The 19,437-nt window shown below is 39.9% G+C and overlaps 1 protein-coding gene across 1 annotated transcript in view; it reads right to left on the bottom strand.

Annotated features, from left to right (window-relative positions):
• The window catches only part of DNAJC10 (DnaJ heat shock protein family (Hsp40) member C10), a 36,602-nt gene extending 18,102 nt beyond the window's left edge, over positions 1-18,500 (bottom strand). Inside the window, exons 1-13 of the mRNA XM_073306089.1 lie at positions 18,349-18,500; positions 16,918-17,297; positions 14,029-14,194; positions 12,115-12,165; positions 8,102-8,184; positions 7,762-7,893; positions 6,568-6,661; positions 6,202-6,279; positions 4,219-4,262; positions 3,681-3,818; positions 2,334-2,423; positions 1,457-1,570; positions 105-219 (exon numbers count right to left, since the gene is read on the bottom strand). Of these exons, the coding sequence (XP_073162190.1) occupies positions 105-219; positions 1,457-1,570; positions 2,334-2,423; positions 3,681-3,818; positions 4,219-4,262; positions 6,202-6,279; positions 6,568-6,661; positions 7,762-7,893; positions 8,102-8,184; positions 12,115-12,165; positions 14,029-14,194; positions 16,918-17,124 (1,312 nt within the window). The 5' untranslated portion in view covers positions 17,125-17,297; positions 18,349-18,500. The remainder of the gene's footprint in view (positions 1-104; positions 220-1,456; positions 1,571-2,333; positions 2,424-3,680; positions 3,819-4,218; positions 4,263-6,201; positions 6,280-6,567; positions 6,662-7,761; positions 7,894-8,101; positions 8,185-12,114; positions 12,166-14,028; positions 14,195-16,917; positions 17,298-18,348) is intronic.
• Between the last annotated feature and the right edge of the window lie 937 nt (positions 18,501-19,437).

Genomic DNA, 19,437 nt, shown 5'->3' with positions numbered 1-19,437 from the left:
TTAGAATTGTGAAAACAACTGTTCTGAAAAACAAATTCAGTTTGCAAAAGACTTCACCTAAAAAAATTAAACATTATCTTAAAACTTCTGTCAGTTTGCCTTACCATGATGAATTTCATAATCTTCAGTTCCCTTTCCTTTAAAGACTGCTAGACATGGCTGATAGACATACAGATTACTGCAGACACTTGGTGAAGAAAGGCAGTCAATCTTTCCAACCTATTATTAAACAAACAATAACATTTGGGTTTTTTAAATAAGGGAATCTAATTTATTTATATTAGTATATTTGGAAAGTTGACATAAATTAAGATGCTTTTCCAAAATAGTACTTCCTGTCCGTTATAAATGCAATATTCTTTTATAAGTGCTAGTGGTCTTTGATCCTAAAGACTGATACGATGTTTAAGGTGTAATACAATTCATACAGATGTATTATGTACCGCAAGCACAATTAGATAGAGAAAAACTTCTAAAAACAAAACAATTTAATATTGCGACACAGCTAATCACTGCTAATTCTTACCTCAAAGACAGGTTTAGGGAATAGAAACTAAAACAATCCAATTTCTTCCAAATAAAATATCAAGAGAGAACATAGCATCTGAGATAAATACTAGGGGACCAAATTCTGCTCTTAGCAGAGTAACTACTGAAGTCCATGGAAATTACTATGAACTTGCATTAGAGAACTGTATGATCTATGGTGTTTAAATATACAAGCTTCCCCTGGTTACACAGGAGCTATTTTGAATTACTTTTAAGAATGAAAGTTAATTTAGTTCCAGCTTCAAGCACACACAAATATAATTATAAAATCTTTGTGGGGTAAATATTTAAAATACTGTTCAAGATTTTCAAGGCTTTTTTTGTTTAAAGTAGGTCTTCATCTTCTGTGAAGAAAAAACTGCACTAGGTTTATCATAGACATATCTAATGTAACTGTTGAAATGAGACAAATACAGACTACAACCAGTTTTCAAACACAAGTGCCTAACCCATACGTAGGTACCTAAGTCCACTCAGGTTTAGTTAATGTGCAGCACATTTGATATTAAATTCAGTGGAAGCTGCAAGTGCCCAGGACTGTGAAAATCCCTTTGATTTAGACATCTAAGTCAGGACTTGGGTGCCTAACTTTGCACACCCGAGTTTAAAAATTTGTGGCCTACAGCAGGAATCACCTATCCAATGCAACAGTCGTATACAATAAGGAAGGTTTAGGAGAATTTGTGTTGTAATTATTTTCAGTTTTTATGTTTTAACATACTCAAGTTCTACTTAATGGGCCAGATTTTGTTCTGAAATCAGTGGTGTTACCCCAGATGTACACAGGTGTGAGAGCAATATCTGACTCAGTACTTACAACTGATAGGTGATAATAAAGAAGATAACATGAAACAGCTTGTTAATGGGAAGCTAGGGTGCATAATGCTAAATAAATGAGTATTCTTACCTGAATATGTTCATCTTTAAGTAGAAAATTCAGTTTTTTAAACTCATGCACATTTGACTTGTCACTCCCACCGAACTGAAAGAAAAGCAGCCATCGGTGATGAGCCACATGGTCCTTAAAATGGGAAGCAAATGAGAGAGAAATGCTTATCTTCCAGTTTCTACCAGTTATGTAAGTTAAATCTATGTTTTCAGTCATGTTACTGTAAATCAAATGCTAAGCAATTCACCAGAACCTAAATCCTTATCCAATACACATTGCATTGCCCTTCGAAACGATATAAATTTAACAGCTTTTCAATAGAGCACCGCCCTAAGAGAGAAAATCTAAAAACTACTTTATATAACTTTTTAATCTTGCTTCCAACTTGCCTCCCTCATACTAGATCAAAATAGCTAAACTTTGCATTCTCTCTTGAAAGCAGTGATACTCAGACCTCAGTTGTTCAAGAGCCAAAGTAGCGATCAACATTACCCAAATGAGCCACAGAAGTGTGAATTCATTGTTTCATTTACTGTACTACAATTAATATTTAACAGTATGACGGGAATATTTATTTTATATATACTCATTCTCACAGCAAATAAGTTGTTAACTTAGTGCAAGATGATAACTTATCGGGTTAATAACGCAGTAACAGCATCCTGATTGGTTAATAATTAAATCAGTGTTTTAACATCATGTGCTGCAAAGAGCCGCAGGCGACACATTAGAGAACCACTTGCAGCAAACATTATTATTAGCCTAGTGAAAGGAGACTGAGGCTTAGGGCTTGTCTTTACTACCAGCCAAATCGGTGCTGCTGCGATCAATGCAGCAGGCATCGATTTAGCAGTCCTGGTGAAGACAAGATAAGTTGATGGGAGAGGCTGCTTACCTCTAATGAGGCTGCAGAGAGCATTTCAAAATCTGGAAGATGCTGCATTACTTCCAAATATATCTCTTTGGCATCCAAGGAGTTAAGAAACTAGAAGAGAAAAAAGTCACTCTAATTGTATAGGTTTCAGAGTAGCAGCCGTGTTAGTCTGTATTCGCAAAAAGAAAAGGAGGACTTGTGGCACCTTAGAGACTAACCAATTTATTAGAGCATAAGCTTTCGTGAGCTACAGCTCACTTCCTCAGATGCATATCGTGGAAATAACGATATGCATCTGAGGAAGTGAGCTGTAGCTCACGAAAGCTTATGCTCTAATAAATTGGTTAGTCTCTAAGGTGCCACAAGTCCTCCTTTTCTAATTGTATAAAATGTATAAACATTAACCTGATTGTCGTTGATTAGCAATCCTCAACAGAATTAACCTGATTAGTCCCCATTCATCAACTGAAAAATGCTGTTAATCAACATATGTTACTTGATTCGAACCTCCCTTTAATGGCTGGTTTCAGAGTAATTGCTATTACAAGAACACTATACTCTAAGCAGTCTGCTGTTTTAGGCCCAGATTTTAAAATGTATTTAGGCACACTGTGCTCAGTGTTGCGACGCCAGAGTCTCATTTTTAAAAAGTGATTTAGGCACATAGGAGACTAAATCCCATTGTCTTACACACTGCTTTTCTCCCCATCCCCCGCACTAAAAACACAAAATACCGTGCTTTGTCAAAATGAGTGCTAAAACAAAGTCATGGCCTCAACTCACAAAACACTTTCTTTGGCAACATGTCTCTATTTTACTGTACTATTTGTATAGTTCAGATCTAGTTACTGTATTTCTGTAATTTTGCAAACATCAGGAAGTGCATAAGAAGTAGTAACTCAATGCTGGTGGATTTAATGTAGCTCCAGTGATTGTTACTTTCTCTTCAGGTTCACTTTTGAAGAAGGGCTTTGGTGGCCGTAGCATGAGAGAGAGGGAGAGTCATGTTTCAGATTGGTGATTTTCTTGCATAAATTAAGAATATTAACCTCAAGACAACTGAAACAAGAGTTTAAGGTGATATGGTAATAGGAGAATAGCACAATACAGCATATATCCATAGTGACATGCAGTGCAAGTCCATTTTCACTGCATGTAGACCACATTTTGAGATTTTAAGAGGGGTATCTAGCTCATTATATATCAAATTTACCAATAGCACATAAGTTAAATGTAAAACTGGGAACAAGCATTTCTCAGTGTAATAAATTCAATTTTGTTTGATTGGTGAATGTTTATAATCCACTTTCTCATCACCACCACCACCATATTGTATGTAGACCCAAACTGTTTAAAAGTAACTCATACCAAAACACCTCCTTTCTCTTTATTAGTTAAGGTGGCTCCAGGTGGAAAGTATGCTGTAGTACTAGATGAGATATCCAAATTATCACAAAGCTCACCCTGGGTGGCACAATCCATCCAGCCTACATTAACAAGGCCTTCCTAAAATAAAAAAGCAACAATTTGATAGTGTTATTTTGAAACTCAAGGTCAGAAGAATTTCTGCAAATACAATAGAGGCAACTAGCTACTGTTTTTAAGAGATGGGGGGGGGGGGGGGGAGGAAGACTTACAGGGAAGCACAACAATACTTTGATAGTCATGTACTCTAATTTAGGAAATCCTTTAAACATTTAGTTCCATTATATCATGTCCAATAATGAGATGGCTCTCAAACATTAAGCTGATTTGAAAACAAAATGTTTGAAAGTTATTGGGTGAAATCTTGGCCCCACTGAAGTCGGTGAGAGTTTGCCATTGACTTTTATGGCATCAGGATTTCACCTTTTGGAATTCTGATTTAAATATAATGGGTAACATCTCCAAATGAAATACTGCTTACCAACATGCCAGCTAGTTTAAGGCGCGTCTGGGAAGTCAAACAATCTGGAAAATGAAAATAATGATTTACCATTAAACACAAGGCTTTAAATGATCAAGTAATTAAACTTACTCTAGTTTAGAATTTTTCTTATCACCAAGAATCCCAGGAGGAGCAGGCTACAGTTTTCCCATGCATGTTTGCTAGCTTTTTAAAAACAAAATTTTTTTTTGTAGCTTTTCAAGTGAAAATCTTGAGAAGCTACTGCCTATGCGATGACAATTGTGAATGAAAATATTCTATAGTGGCTTAATCGATAGAGAATCCCCTCATTTTGAAATATGAGCAGTTGTTTCACATGGCTTATGATTCCTGCCCTTGTAAACTGATTCTCACCTGAGCAGTGTTTTAAAAATATCTACCTATGTATCAAATTTTGTCATAGAAAGAGATTTCATTGAAATTATTAGAAACCCCACAAACATTTCTGAAAAGTACTAACTTGAGAAGATAACTGAGTTTTTGAAAAGGAAATGCAGTAGATTTAGTCTACCTGGTTTTCAGTGCTTGATACAGTTCCACAAGGGAAATTATTAGTTAAATTGGAGAAGATGGGGATTGATATAAGTATTAAAAGATAGATAAGGAACAGGTTACAGAGGAGACTACAATGTGTCATGCTGAAAGATGAACTTTCAGGCTAGAGGGAGATTACTAGTGGAGTTTCTCAGGGATCAATCCTGAGACTAATCTTATTTAACATTTTCGTTACTGACCTTGGCCCAAAAAGCAGGAGTGTGCTAATAAAATTTGCAGATGACACAAAGTTGGAAAGTAAGGCCAAAATGGAGGAGGACCGGAATATCATACAAGATCTAGATGACCTTGAAAACTGGAGTAATAGAAATGAGATGAAATTTAACAGTGCAAAGTGCAAGGTGATGCACTTAGGGACTAACAACAAGAATTTTTGCTATCAACTGGGGACTTTTGAGTTGGAAGTAACAGAGGAGGAGGCAGACCTGGGTGTACTGGTTAATAACAGGATGACTATGAGCTGCTAATGTGATGTGGCTATGAAAAAGGCTAATGCACTCCTAGGATGCATTAGGTGAGGTATTTCCAGTAGAGACAGGGAAGTGTTATTGCCTTTATACAAGGCACTAATGAGACTTCATCTGGAATACTATGTGCAATTCTAGTCTCCGATGTTTAAGAAAGATTAATTCAAACTGGAACAGGTGCAGAGAAGGGCTAGTAGGAGGATCAGAGGAATGGAAAACCTACCTTCCTTATGAGAAGAGCCTCAAAGATCTTGGTTTGTTTAGACTAACCAAATGAAGGCTGAGGAGAGATGTGATTGCTCTCTATACATACATCAGAGGGATAAATACAAGGGAGGGAGAAGGGAGTTTATTTATTTAAAAAGTTCACCCGTCCCGTTTTTTATTATTTGATCATCAGATCCGTAGTTTGCGATATGCAAACTTAGGTTGTGCAAGGGCTACATAATGCCTAAAATATTTAATCATTATTCAATCTTTTTTGCATTATGATTGGAGAGGGAAAGTCCACCACTCCCACCAATCCAGGGCCAATGAGCAGGGATGCTGCATACTTTTCTCGTATCTGATGTTGCAGCTTATGAGCTGTAACAGCAGCCAAAACCTGTCTGTGTCAGTTGCATGGGATGTGGGGGCTACTGCAAAAGTATGGATCCTATGGCAAGGCCTCACTCATTGAGCCCAGGACAGAGGCCAATCCTGTCACACATTTAGGGTGTGGAAGCACCACTGTATAGTTCCTCCATTAATGTTCCCTTTCCCTAGTAGCCCTATAATGGGGCTTAAGTGGTCCATATGGCCTTGTGCTGGCCTTCCACACTGTATGAATTTTACCCCACTAAAATATTCATTAGAAGCAGCAGCAAATATGTCACTGTCAGCAAAAAACAAAAGAGAATTGTATTCTCTTCAATCAGTTTGCCTTATTTAATACATTTACCTCCACCCTCAGCACAGAAAGTGATCAGCCAGCCAACACCAGAGGCAAATGAAGCTTGAATAGCATTCACAAAATTTCCTATTAAAAAAAAAAGTACAAAATCCATATCAATTTCTGTTTGAGGTTTTGTTTTAAATATGAAAAATTATGGTATGTAAACAGTGAAACGAACACGCTTATTAGCACAATTACAATTAAACTATTTTTTAATTTCAAGTATTGTGTGTGTGCACATGCACAAATTTCAACCTTGAGTAAGAAATACTGGGTACACACACTCAATTAAATGTATATATAATCCTGGCAACACCTCCTTATCTTAAAAAACAAAATAAAAAGATCAATAGCCCAAACAAGTTACATTACCTGCCCATAACTCTGTCACTGTGCTTGTGACATACTGCATGGCAAAACTCATTAAACTTTCCTTTGATCTGTCTCCATAATATTTTACTGGATTCTATAAAAAAAAAAAAGTGTTAATGCAAAATTTAACTTATAGAAATCATTACACAGTAATTGATAATTGAAATTATTATTTACACTGCAGATGGACCTTGACCAAAATCCTAGAACCACATGCTTTCACCCTCCATCCCAAACTTTGGAGTTCAACCTTAAATTTGAATTTTGTGACTCAGGCCCTTGTCTAGTTTATATATGGCTTCCATTTAGTCCAGCAATACCAGGATCATAAGGCCTCAGAAATATCAGTTCCCATAGTAATGTCTATTTGTTTAAAAGAAGTGAGTATTGTGCCAGTCTTCTGTGAATATACATCTCCTCTACTTTAACCTCCTCAAAAGTTTACACATTCTCTCCACTGTAGCATTATGTGCTGAATGCTCAATAACCAGACTAAGTAGCATGCAGTACAGCACATTGCTACAGTGGAAGAAATTTTGTAAAAATAACATGCAGGTGTCTTTTAAAGGAATATTCTTAAAGTTTCTTAAGTTTGAAGCAGAGTATTGCATATATTTAAACATTATCCTACATTGTTGGAAACTCCAATACAGAACTGTGATAGAGGGCAGTGTGGCTCAGTGGATAGGGCACTGGTATGGGTGTTCAAAGCCTTGTATTCAATTCCCGGGATCTATCACTTACTCATTGTATAGCCTTGAACAAATCATTTAACCTCAGTGTCTCAATTTCCCCAAAATGGAAGAAGCGATACTTACCCTCTATTGCAAAATGATTTGAAGAGAACTGTTTGAGAGGTATTTATTTGTTTCCTCACTTAGTTATAATATAACATGATCAAAAGTGAAATTGGCTAGAGTAACTGGGCTGTTCATGGTGAATGAAAGTCCAAATTTTTTTTTATAAAAGAAGAATAAATTAGACTATTATAAAGAAAAATTCTTTACCAGTATAGCATCAATGATAAAATGTATTTTAGTTGAGTATTCTTCCTTAGAATTCTTTAATTTATTTTAATTATTTTTATATAATATAAACACATAACAAAACACAAATACATGCACAAAATGGAAAGAGCATATAAACGTCCATTATTTATAAAACCTGGAAAAAAACAAGAGTGTAATTACTCACTATTCCAGTTTTGAAAACATAGAGGCTTGGATAACTATTAATTCCTTTGATCCGACAAAGCATTCTGTTATCACCACAATTTACAGCTCCAATGCGTATTAGTCCATCCATTTCTTTAGCAAATTCTCTCCACTAAAAAGGAGGGGGCAAAAAAGAAAACTTGGGATATTTTCCTTTGAAAACAATTTTCAAAATTCTTCTGCTGTTGGCTTCTTGAATCAATGCTGTTTTAGGCTTTGGCTTCAGCATTCAAATCAAACTTGACAAAGTTTTACTCAAATTAAAAAGTGTCTACTTGAAATACATTTTCAGAATTAAGATGTTGACTGTAAATACATACCGTAGGTGCTAAATCATGGCAGTGTGAACATCGAGGGGAATAGAAATTTATGAACCAGAGTTCTCCAGAGTTAACAGCAGCATCTGGTTAACGAGACAAGACAAAAATATACTTAAGTTAAGAATTGATAAAAGCTTCCTTTTAAATTTTGCATCTACGAGTAGTGTGAGAGAGAGAGAATAAATACACACCCATTTTAAGACCTGAGTTCAAGTGATTAGAATTCCCTGATTCAGTGGATATCAGTAATACCTAGTATAGTGTAATGACTGCAACTCCATTTACACTCTCACTGGCATATGCAGGACACATGAAAGGCATAACTGAAGTGAAACCACCTGCTTAACTATGAAATTTTGTTTACATGTAACTGAGCTAGTAAACACACTATAATAATTTAAACCCGCTAACAAATTAAACATATCACTTTAAATATTAAAAGGATTATAGAAAGTTAGTTACATTAACAAAATACAAACACTACCTCTACTCATCAGATACACGTTATCTCCTGCCAATCACTTGCACTCTTGCCATATGGTAAGTAATGATCAAACCTGAACCAAATAAAAATTCTGTTTCAAAGAGAGGTTTATTTTTACATCTGAAAATGCAATTTAAATTGCAGGCTGTAATTAATTTAATGCCCTTTGGTAAGGGGCCAACTACCTAATGACTAGTCTGAAAGGGGAGCACAGAATCACAGAAGCGTAGGACTGGAAGGGACCTTGAGAGTCATCTCGTCCAGCCTCAAGGCAGGACTATGTAATAACTAGACCATTCCCGACAGGTGTTTGTCTAACCTGTTCTTAAAAATTGCCAGTGACGGAGCTTCCACAGCCTCCCTAGGCAATTTGTTCCAGTGCTTAACCAACCTGACAGTTAAGAAGTTTTTCCTAATGTCCAACCTAAAACTCCCTTTCTCAATTTATGGCCATTACTTCTTGTCCTGTCCTCAGAAGTTAATGCAAACAATTTACTTCCCTCCTCCTTGTAACAACCTTTTAAGTACTTGAAAACTATTATGTCTCCTTTCAGTCTTCTCTTCTCCAGACTAAATAAACCCAATTTTTTTCAATCTTCCTTCATAGGTCATGTTTTCTAGACCTTTAATAATTTTTGTTGCTTTTCTCTGGACTCCCTCCAATTTGTCCACAACTTTCCTGAAATGTGGCACCCGGAACTGGACACAATACTTCAGCTGAGGCCTTATCAGCATGGAAAAGAGGGGAAGAATTACTTCTTGTGTCTTGCTTGCACCCCCTAATGTATCCCAGAACGATGTTTGCTTTTTTTGCAACAGTGTTACACTGTTGACTCATATTTAGCTTGCAATCCACTATAACCACCAGATCCCTTTCTGCAGTATTCCTTCCTAGGCAGTCATTTCCCATTTTGTATGTGTGCACTTGATTGTTCCTTCCTAAGTGGAGTACTTTACATTTGTCCTTATTGAATTTCATCACCTATACTTCAGACCATTTCTACAGTTTGTCCAGATCATTTTGAATTTTAATTCTATCCTCCAAAGCACTTGCAACCCTTCCCAGCTTGGTATGGTCTGCAGACTTTATAAGTGTACTCTCTATGCCATTATCTAAATCATTGATGAAGATATTGAATAGAACCATACCCAGGACTGATCCCTGCAGGACCCCATATGCCCTTCCAGTTTGACTGTGAAACACTGATGATAACTACTCTCTGGGAAGCTTTTTCAACCAGTTATGTACCTACCTTATAGTAGCTCCATATAACCTGTATTTCCCTAGTTTGTTTAAGAGGAGGTTACGCCGGACAGTATCAAAAGCCTCACTAAAGTCAAGATATACCACATCTACTACTTCCCCTATCCACAAGGCTTGTTACCCTGTCAAAGCATGTAAGTATATTAGAATACGCATTACTAAAGGGGTACGACTGACTTCAAATCATGTGGCTCAGAGTCCACTTTTAGTGGGGTTTTTCAGTCACGTTTTCCTATGTTAAAAATCTCTCTGCTGTTGCTGTGTGAAACACCTAAATGAACAGGGGAAATTGACTACAGTTCTGCTTCTGTAGGTGGCCAATGTCTCATGTGGAACTTTTTTGTCTTTGTGAGGTGCTATGTGGGTATAATGGTGTACCTCAGTGGTTCAAAGCCTAGCTGACTATATAAGGAAAACGATACACAAAATGCTGTCAAACATATACAAGTGGAAAAACAAGGACTTTTCCCCAACATTCTATATTAGTTAGTTTATCTTTAGGTGTTACTTCTAACAAGAGAAGAGAAAAAGACTGCCATAGAAGTGAAATTAAGTTGGCTATATCCCTTTAATTTTTTTTAAACAGAACTTTGTTTAAATTCATATATCCAGAATTTTAAAATGGAAGCTGTGATACATAGAAAATTATATTGTTTTGTTATAAAATAAATGTGTCATTAGTTTATCATTAACCATAGGTTAATTCACCACCCATCATAGAAGAGGGTGCAGGTCCTGGGCTGTTTTCCCAGTGACCGTGAATGGGGAACACCTGATGGGAGGGTTGGCTCCCGTCTTCACCTGGTGGACATCCAGGCTAGTGAGCCCAGGCCAGTTGGAGAACAGCTGCCAGTATGAATGCAGCACCTCTCTGATCTCTGCCTGCTGGGCAGAGGTTAGCTGGTCTGAGAGGGGAATTGATTCCGGCGAGGGGTCAGCTCCAACCTCAGGGTGCAAAAGGTCCTCAGAACAGTAGAAACACAGTGGTTCAATGGCATGGGGAAGGGGCAATACGGTGGTGGCAAAACAGGCGCACAAGAAGGCTCTCAGTACTGGTTCTGCAAAGCCCATCATAGCAGGGATTTGGGGGATTGGTTGGGTTCTGAACCACTGGTAACTGCATGAATCCAGTGATCACAAACACCTGAATATGAGGTGTACAAGAGTGATGGCTGCTGCTGTGAAAGTGAATGCTGAGGGGGCACAGGGCTGTCCTGTATCTTGGTTGGAGGATGGATTTAATTCCACTTTAATCCTCATATAGTTCCGGTACTAACTCATACTTTTTTGGCATATATGCGTGTTTCATCCTAGATATAAGTTCTACTATATCTATTACACATTTGTTTAACAAAGAGTAGCAGCAGTAAACTTCATGCACATTTAAGGAATCTGAGCCAAAGTGTATCTAAGAAAAACAAGCTGTCCTCTTTCAGGTACCTGTATAAAAAGTCACTATCACATCCTGGCTCTAATTCATTTGTGTTTTGTCTTTTCTGTTTCGTCTGAGAATTATTGCTTGTGCTATAAGATGTCAGCATGTTTGACTGAAAACTGCTGTCTTACTATAATGCTGAAGTATATTAAAAAAGATAGTAAAGATTTACTAATTTCTAGAAACTAATGGTAGAACACTGTCAATTGTCTGTGAGTACATACAGCATCTTCTTTTGAAAACACATCAACTGTCTGTAAACACTAACAATAAATATGAGAGGGGAAAAACAAAAGCCCCCACCCACATCATTGATCAGTATGAGCTGTTTCCTGGTGTCTGGATTAAGACTTTTTATTTTTTACCTCAGGGAACTAAGACTTAAGAATGTCAGAATAGGAATCCTGTCAAATGGTATCTTCAAACAAGCAGAACTGCAGGTAAGTAGAACTGACTGAATTGCTAATTTTGAAGATCAGCTGCCTCTTTGGGATTGTGTCTTGAGCACACATCTCCCAAGAGTGAGAATTCTGCAGGATAATAAATCCAGAGAAACAAAATTACAAGGTAAATAATTTTCTCTTCCTTGAGATATTACACACTTTCTTTCAAATTTAATCTAAAAAGCTGACTGGCATTGATCTGCATAGCATTTGTTAATTGACCCATGATGCTCAAAAACATTTTTCTCTTTGGATATAATATGCACGTTTTCTCTGGTGGTATTCTGACAATTTATAATCTATGTATACCATGAAAAAATTCAGTCTGAAAATAATATTTACACAATGTTAAAATATTAGAGAACCCATATGATTTGACGAACATACCAAATTCTCCTCTATCCAGTGTTATGATTTCAGGATCATCATCATAAATACCTAGTAAGAAAAAATACTAAGTCAGCAACTATTTTTCTTTTGCAATCTTTACATAAAAGAATCCAGAAATACTCTATGCTTCTTGCTCAAAATGAAATTTGTAGAAAACAAATGATGGTGCATATTAGCAAGGTGAAAGATTTTACCATGTGATATATAGTTCAGTGGTTCATATAAGATTAATTTGGTCTCAGTTCAATTCCCAGGAGATAAATGTCCACAACACAATAGCCACCATCTCAGCTGGGAACCTTTTGGCATCCTCAGCAGACAAACCAGTCATTGAGTAGGCATAGGAGACTGAACTGGCTGTTCACACAAAGACGTGGTGCATCTTTGTCACAGATGAGACACAATACGGAGTGCCTGATGAGGGTTTGAGAGGCCGCATGATTCAGTTGATAGAGCACAGCAATGAGACTTTCGAAACCTAAGTTCTAGTCCCAGGTCTGTCACTGGCCTGCTGTTTGACTTTTGTCACTTTCCCTCTTGGTGCCCCAAACCTCTCTAACCCTTTGTCTGTCTTATCTATTTAGAGTGTCAGCTCTTTGGGGCAGGAATTGTCTCGGCATGGATTGTACAGTGCCTAACACAAAAAGCCCAAATGTCAGTTGAGGCCTCTAGGTACTACTATAATACAAATAAATAAGACAGAACTTCAGTATCCTCCAGAGTTATCAAGCCAGCACCACACAGAAGCAATAAATTCATAATAAAATAAAATAAAAATCCAGAAGAAAAAGTAAACAATACGCATAACTGTACATAAACTTAAAATGAATGTTCGATAAAAGTTAAAAATCTGACATTTTAAATCAACCACTTTTGTCAAGAAGTGCAGACTCAAACACATGAAATTTTTAAATTATTGCAACCTCTAAAGAAAATTGAAATTACTCTCAATTTCATGTAATGTGCATGTCTCTGATTTATTTAATTTAGGTGTACACAAACATTAAAGTAATTCTTGCGGGGTTTTTGTTTTATAAAATGTTCCCTTTGTACTCTGAGTTTTTTCAGGGTTAGACTGCTTCAGCAAAATACAAGCGTAGGAATTCTCTCCTTCACTTGTGATGTTTTTATCCAATTCACCAAAATAGGGGCTCACTTCAGCTTCCATGTTTATGGTATGGTGGAAATCATCATTGCAGTCTCTCAGTTGCCTATTTTCCAAGTTAGCTACCTGTGTCACATTAGCTCTGAAAAGACATCCTAGCTGTCTAATTGCCAGCAAATATCTGGACAATTTTTGTTTGAAGAACTGATTTCAAAATCATATTTGGCATAACCCTATTGATATGGTGTGTATGCTTACTTCCTGGTATAGTTACATTTATCTCCAATAAGACTCCATGGGAATTAACTGTTTTGCAGGATTGGGCTCTTTATGTATAAAGGGTAATAAATAAATAAATGTAAGTTAGGGAGAATACTTGTTATGGGTTTCCAATATAAAAAAATCTGAAGGAATTAAAAAGATAAACCCTCCCCTTGTATTAAGAAGTTAATACGACACAATATTAGTATTTGATTACAAATGAACAAAGATCACTTATCACATAAAATACACACATATATATACACACTATAACTGAACAGTAAAAAAAAGCGAATACTTAGTATAATGAGTGGATTTAATACTAAGCTGACTGTACTATTACTGCTGTTTGGTGGATTATTTTAACAAGATACTTTAAGGCTAACACACTCAGTAGGGAGAAAGGAGAAAAAAAAGACAGCTGTGGAGTCTAGAAAGAAGAAGAGAGGGTCTAAGAGGAAAGTATGTACATAGAGTTGGCATAGCCAACAATTTTGCATTTACTCAGGACTGTAAGAGAAGCAAACTACAAACACACATCTTACCAAAATCATAGCGATAAAAGTTCCAACTCTCATATCGACCTCCTTGTTGGTGATCTTCAAGACCTTTCTCTCCATATTTATCATACTTCTTCCGTAGCTCGTCATCTTTTAATACTTCATATGCTCTATTTATTTTCAAGAAGTTTTCATGAGCATCTGGATCATTCTATCAAAGGAAAACCACATTTACTAAATATTTGTCTAATGTAGAACTAAAAATATTAAATGAACTTTCAGCAATACATCTGTTTCAATGTCTCCATAACTATGAATGTTGTAAATTGTTTCTCAATGGAAGTTGCCATCAGATGGAAGCCTCCAAGCAAGACAACCAGTATTGATAATAAGGTAGAGTAGCACAGAGAGAGTTCAACTCACATTTGAAGATCATCCAACAGTAACTTTGAAAGCCTCCAGCTTTTCTAATCACTCAAATGTGAGTTGAATTCTACACCAGACTGTCAAGCTAGCAAGTTTTCTGTTTGGTTTTTATTCTGTTTATTTTATACTTCAATATATTTGTGACTTATTTCCTTAGAATTAGATGTAGTGATTGCAATATGTTATTACAGTGCAATTTTCCCTTAAGAAAACATTACATGCCTTCTGAGGATTTACCATTTTCCTAAAGAAACAAAACTTGAGCACACACTGGCCTTTGGCTCTACATTATTTGCATCTGTCTGGGGGCACAAAACAACTGCAGCTAGGAACTCCTGTGACACAGAAGCAATATCTGCCTCCCACTATACCTCCCACTCCTCTTTCCCATCCCCACTCAGGTGTAGGGGAAGTGATGGAGACAAGGTGGGCAGCCAGGGGTAGAGATGGAATATAACAGGGGTGACCAACCTGTGGCTCCAGAGCCACACGCAGCTCTTCAGAGGTTAATATGTGGCTCCTTGTATAGGCACCGATTCCGGGGCCGGAGCTACAGATGCCAACTTTCCAATTTGCCAGGGGGTGCTCACTGCTCAACCTCTGGCTCTGCCACAGGCCCTGCCCCTACTCCATGCCCTCCCCTGAGCGTGTGGTGCCCTCGCTCCTCCCCCAGAGCCTCCTGCATGCCATAAAACAGCTGATCAGGAGGTGCAGGGAGGGACGGGGAGGCACTGATCGGTGGAGCTGCTGGTGGGCGGGAAGCGCTGGAGTGGGGGGCGGGGGGGAGATGATGGGGGAATGCTGATGTATTACTGTGGCTCTTTGGCAATGTACATTGGTAAATTCTGGCTCCTTCTCAGGCTCAGGTTGGCCACCCCTGGAATATAATGTTCTCCAGTGGTCCTTGGCTAGAGACGAGCGATCCTTTAGGGACAGAACAAATGATGTAGCTGGCACAATTAAGAACAATCCTTAGGCTTCCTTTAATTACATCAAGGACCATTTTGGCTTCTAGTCTGCTCCAGAATCAGGGGAGTGGAAAGGTGGCTTACAACTACCTTTATATCCCTTCTCTCGGTCCTGTGCTGACTGAGAGATCTAGCTCACCAGTATTATATTAATTCTCTCACCTTTCCCATTATTACTTAAAAACTTGCCTTAAATAACTACATTAATGTACAGCAATACTAAAAAATAAGTTATAAAGAGACTATTTCCCTCCTGATGCACCTGTACACCTGCTATTAACATTACAGGGCGTTACATGCATGAATCGATAGTGTCATCTAAGAGTCTACACAAAATGTATGTTTAATTCTGCAGAAGGTAGTCTGTTGAGAAATCTTTCTTACATAGTAATATTTCCATATTTTATGGAAATTATAGATACCACTTTGGAATCTTAATACTTTTGAAAGTATAAGTAGAGAGTCCAGTTAAAACCTATAAAGCAGCAGAGAGAGCATTTTAAACACTGTTAATAAGCTATTCTATTTCAAGTGACATATCAGTTATTGCTGAATTGCTCTTTGAGATAGCAAGAAACAACCACATATAATAGGTTACAGCTGATCCGTTTTTATCTTTATTGTGGGTGGAAAGGCAAAATAAAATTAAGTCTTCCTAATTAGAGGCTATATACTATAACATATTCCTCAACAGTTAATCCATGTTCAGTCACTCCTCTCTTCCCCATTGAAATGATAGTATATAGTCAAATACATATTTGCTTCCTTGACCCATGACATAAATGTTTGGTGAAAGTCCTTCTCCTTGATGTCAAGTTCAACAGTATAGCATCAACTTTGGCATTTTAGGCCCCACTCCTGCAGCTTGCTCTGTGCAGGCAGATCACTGTGCCCACATGGACCCTCATTGACATCATTAGGGCTCTCTGAGGGTGCAGGGCTCCACATACATGGAACAAGTAGCAGGATCAGGGCCTTTGTATTGTCCTACTCCAAGACTTTGTCTAATTATTCCAGTAAATCTTGAGTATTGTATAGGAGAATACAAATAAAAAATGTTTCCTTACAGGGGTCTCTCCATTTCCCCTTCTCATCCACAGGCCATCCCAGAATTTTTGCTTTCCCCTACTCAGTTTCCAAACAGGACGGACATGACATGGCCCAGCAATATTTATTACACTGATGCAATTTTATAGTAAGAACAATAAGTAATAGTTAAAACTGACAGATGCAGTGTAATTCTAAATAAGAGAAAATGTATAAACTATCAAGCCTTTTGGCTTCAATGGCTCAGTATGACTTCAGTTCAACTTTGCCACAATTTACTAACATATCCACTTTTATTTTTGCTTTTCTTTGGAGGACAGTCAGCTAGTCTAAACTAAGTATTATGTTATTACATCACTTCAAAAATCTAAGACACTAAGATGTAAAGTTTCAAATTTGTTAAAAAGCAAATAAGTCCATTTTAAAGTTAACACTGGACGAATTAGCTCAAACAGTGCTAACTTTATCACAGGAACTCAAAGATTTTACTTACCTGATTTTTATCAGGATGTAACTTTAATGCCAGTTTTTTGAAAGCCTGTCTTATTTCTCTATTACTTGCTTCTTTGGATATTCCAAGTAAACTGTAATAGTCCTGATCAGTGCAAACAAGAGCTATCAGACATGTTAAAACTAAAAATAATAACAAAGTTCTTTTCAAATCTCTAATGCAGTCTCCTCTGAATAATAAGAACTCCATTATGAAGCTTTTAAAAAGTTATACAAGTTACAATTCAGACAGACTTCAAAGAGTGTATCCAATGAGTTCCAAGATGTTCAAAAGATACAGATGTTTAATTTAAGGACTTTTCTTTAAGATTTTGGTTGTCATAATCCACAGTCACATGATAATTGCCTTGCAAAAGTTACAACCTGTAAAGGGGAGGGGGGAGGAAAAAGCCATTTAGTAAAGGTTTCACTATATTATATTGATAAGTTATTAAGAAACATTAACAGCTTTAGCAGAATGCACCCTAACATTAGTAACAGGAAAAATCAATCAACTCCTTTCTATATAATTTAAATGTTCATGGTCATTAACTTTTATCACTCCTTCTCTGGTATGGGCTAATTCCGCAAAGCTTGACTCATGTGACTAGCCCCCACTGAGAGACATTAAAGCCTAGACCTGTTTATCATTTAGGAATATATTTATCTTCTGCTTGCTTTTCCTGACTCATATTTTTTCCCCTGTAGTCTCAGTCACTTGGGGACAGGAGGAGGAGATATTTCTGCATGTGGGCGCAAGTAGTTTAAAAGTAGTTATTTCAACACTGCACAATCCTTCATCCCAGGAGTGAAATGTGTTTCAATTCGACATTTAAAACCTCTTAAAAATCAAAACGAACCTAAAAACCTCCCTCATTCAAAGGGCTTCAGCTGGCCGCAGAGTCATGCAGCCTGTCGCGTACCTAGGTGCACGCAGCCTTGGGTGATGTCTATCTGTGCATAGTATATGTGGGCTATGCGGGTTGTGTGAAACAGGCTAGGACCAAAGATAGCTCCTTTAGCACCTTAACCTGGGGGGAGGTTATACAACACTGGGGAGGAAGAGAGCAGAAGATGAGCGTGTGACAGACTGGGGAAGGAAAGCGGGAGGAGACAAAGGAGGGAAAGTAGAGGGCAGAACATGGGTGCAACAGGGCTAGGGACGGGCGGGTGGAAACGGGGAGAGGCTGTTGTGGAGGAGGCAGGCTCGGGATGAGGAGAAGATCTGGGACCGAGGGGGGGGAGGACGGGGATGGGGAGAGGGAGGCGCAGGGCTGGCGGGTTTGGGGGAAGCAGCCTAGGCGGGGTAGGGGGTGGTTGAGGGCAGGAGGGGCGGCCCAGGGAGGATGCTGGTGACACAAGAGGAGCAGTGCGGGGACGAGGCAGGTTCACCCGGCTGCTCCTTCCCCGGGCGGGCCAGGCAGGCCGCGCTTACCGGTCTGTGTGGCGCTAGGCTCCCCGGCGGGATGCGCAGGAGCCGGCTGCGGGCAGGCGGCGGAGGAGGGGCCGGGCGCGAAGCAGCATGGGCCCGGGGAGGAGCAAGGCGGCGACCCGAGGCGGATCCGGCTCTGAGCCGGAGGCAGGTGGGGCCGGGAAGGCTGACGTGGCCGCGGCTCCTGCGTTGGGGCGGGGGCCGGGCTCGGAGCGCCGGGGGCGGGGCTGGCCCTGGGCGAGAGCCTGGCCCGGCCGCGGGGAGCTGACCCGGCCCCAGTGTTGCGGTGTAACAGTGGGAGAGGCCCAGGCCCGCGTGTGCCGGGCTGCTGAACCCGGGGCTGGAGCGAGGATCACACAGGGGGTCGCCGCCTTTTCCTTTCGGAGCCCCCCCGCCCCCCAAAATCTCCAGGGCCCAGCGCGGGGGGGCGTCCTAGGTGCAGTTTGACTTCTACAGGGCCGCGGAGGGAGCGGCGCTCCCCTCAGCAGGTCACCCAGCCTGTCTCGGGTCGGAGAGTTGCCGCCAAAAATCATAAAGGGGGGAAGGGGCTCAGCTCAGTGGGGGTAGCTCAGGCTGTGTGCGGGCGGGGGGGGAGCTCAGGGCGCAGGCAGCGGGGTAACTGGGGCTGTGCGGGCGGGGGGGGAGCTTAGGGCGCAGGCAGCGGGTAACGGGCTGTGCGGGCGGGGGGTAGCTCAGGGTGCAGGCAGCGGGGTAACTGGGGCTGTGCGGGCGGGGGGGAGCTCAGGGCGCAGGCAGCGGGGTAACTGGGGCTGTGCGGGCGGGGGGGGGTAGCTCAGGGTGCAGGCAGCGGGTAACTGGGGCTGTGCGGGCGGGGGGGGGTAGCTCAGGGTGCAGGCAGCGGGGTAACTGGGGCTGTGCGGGCGGGGGGGGAGCTCAGGGCGCAGGCAGCGGGGTAACTGGGGCTGTGCGGGCGGGGGGGAGCTCAGGGTGCAGGCAGCGGGGTAACTGGGGCTGTGCGGGCGGGGGGGGGTAGCTCAGGGTGCAGGCAGCGGGTAACTGGGGCTGTGCGGGCGGGGGGGGAGCTCAGGGCGCAGGCAGCGGGGTAACTGGGGCTGTGCGGGCGGGCGGGGG

The sequence above is a fragment of the Lepidochelys kempii genome, chromosome 11 (assembly GCF_965140265.1).
Source record: "Lepidochelys kempii isolate rLepKem1 chromosome 11, rLepKem1.hap2, whole genome shotgun sequence".
Classification (NCBI taxonomy): Eukaryota; Metazoa; Chordata; order Testudines; family Cheloniidae; genus Lepidochelys; species Lepidochelys kempii.
The sequence above is the reverse complement of the archived record's forward strand: the minus strand, read 5'-3'. Positions and strand labels throughout refer to the sequence as shown.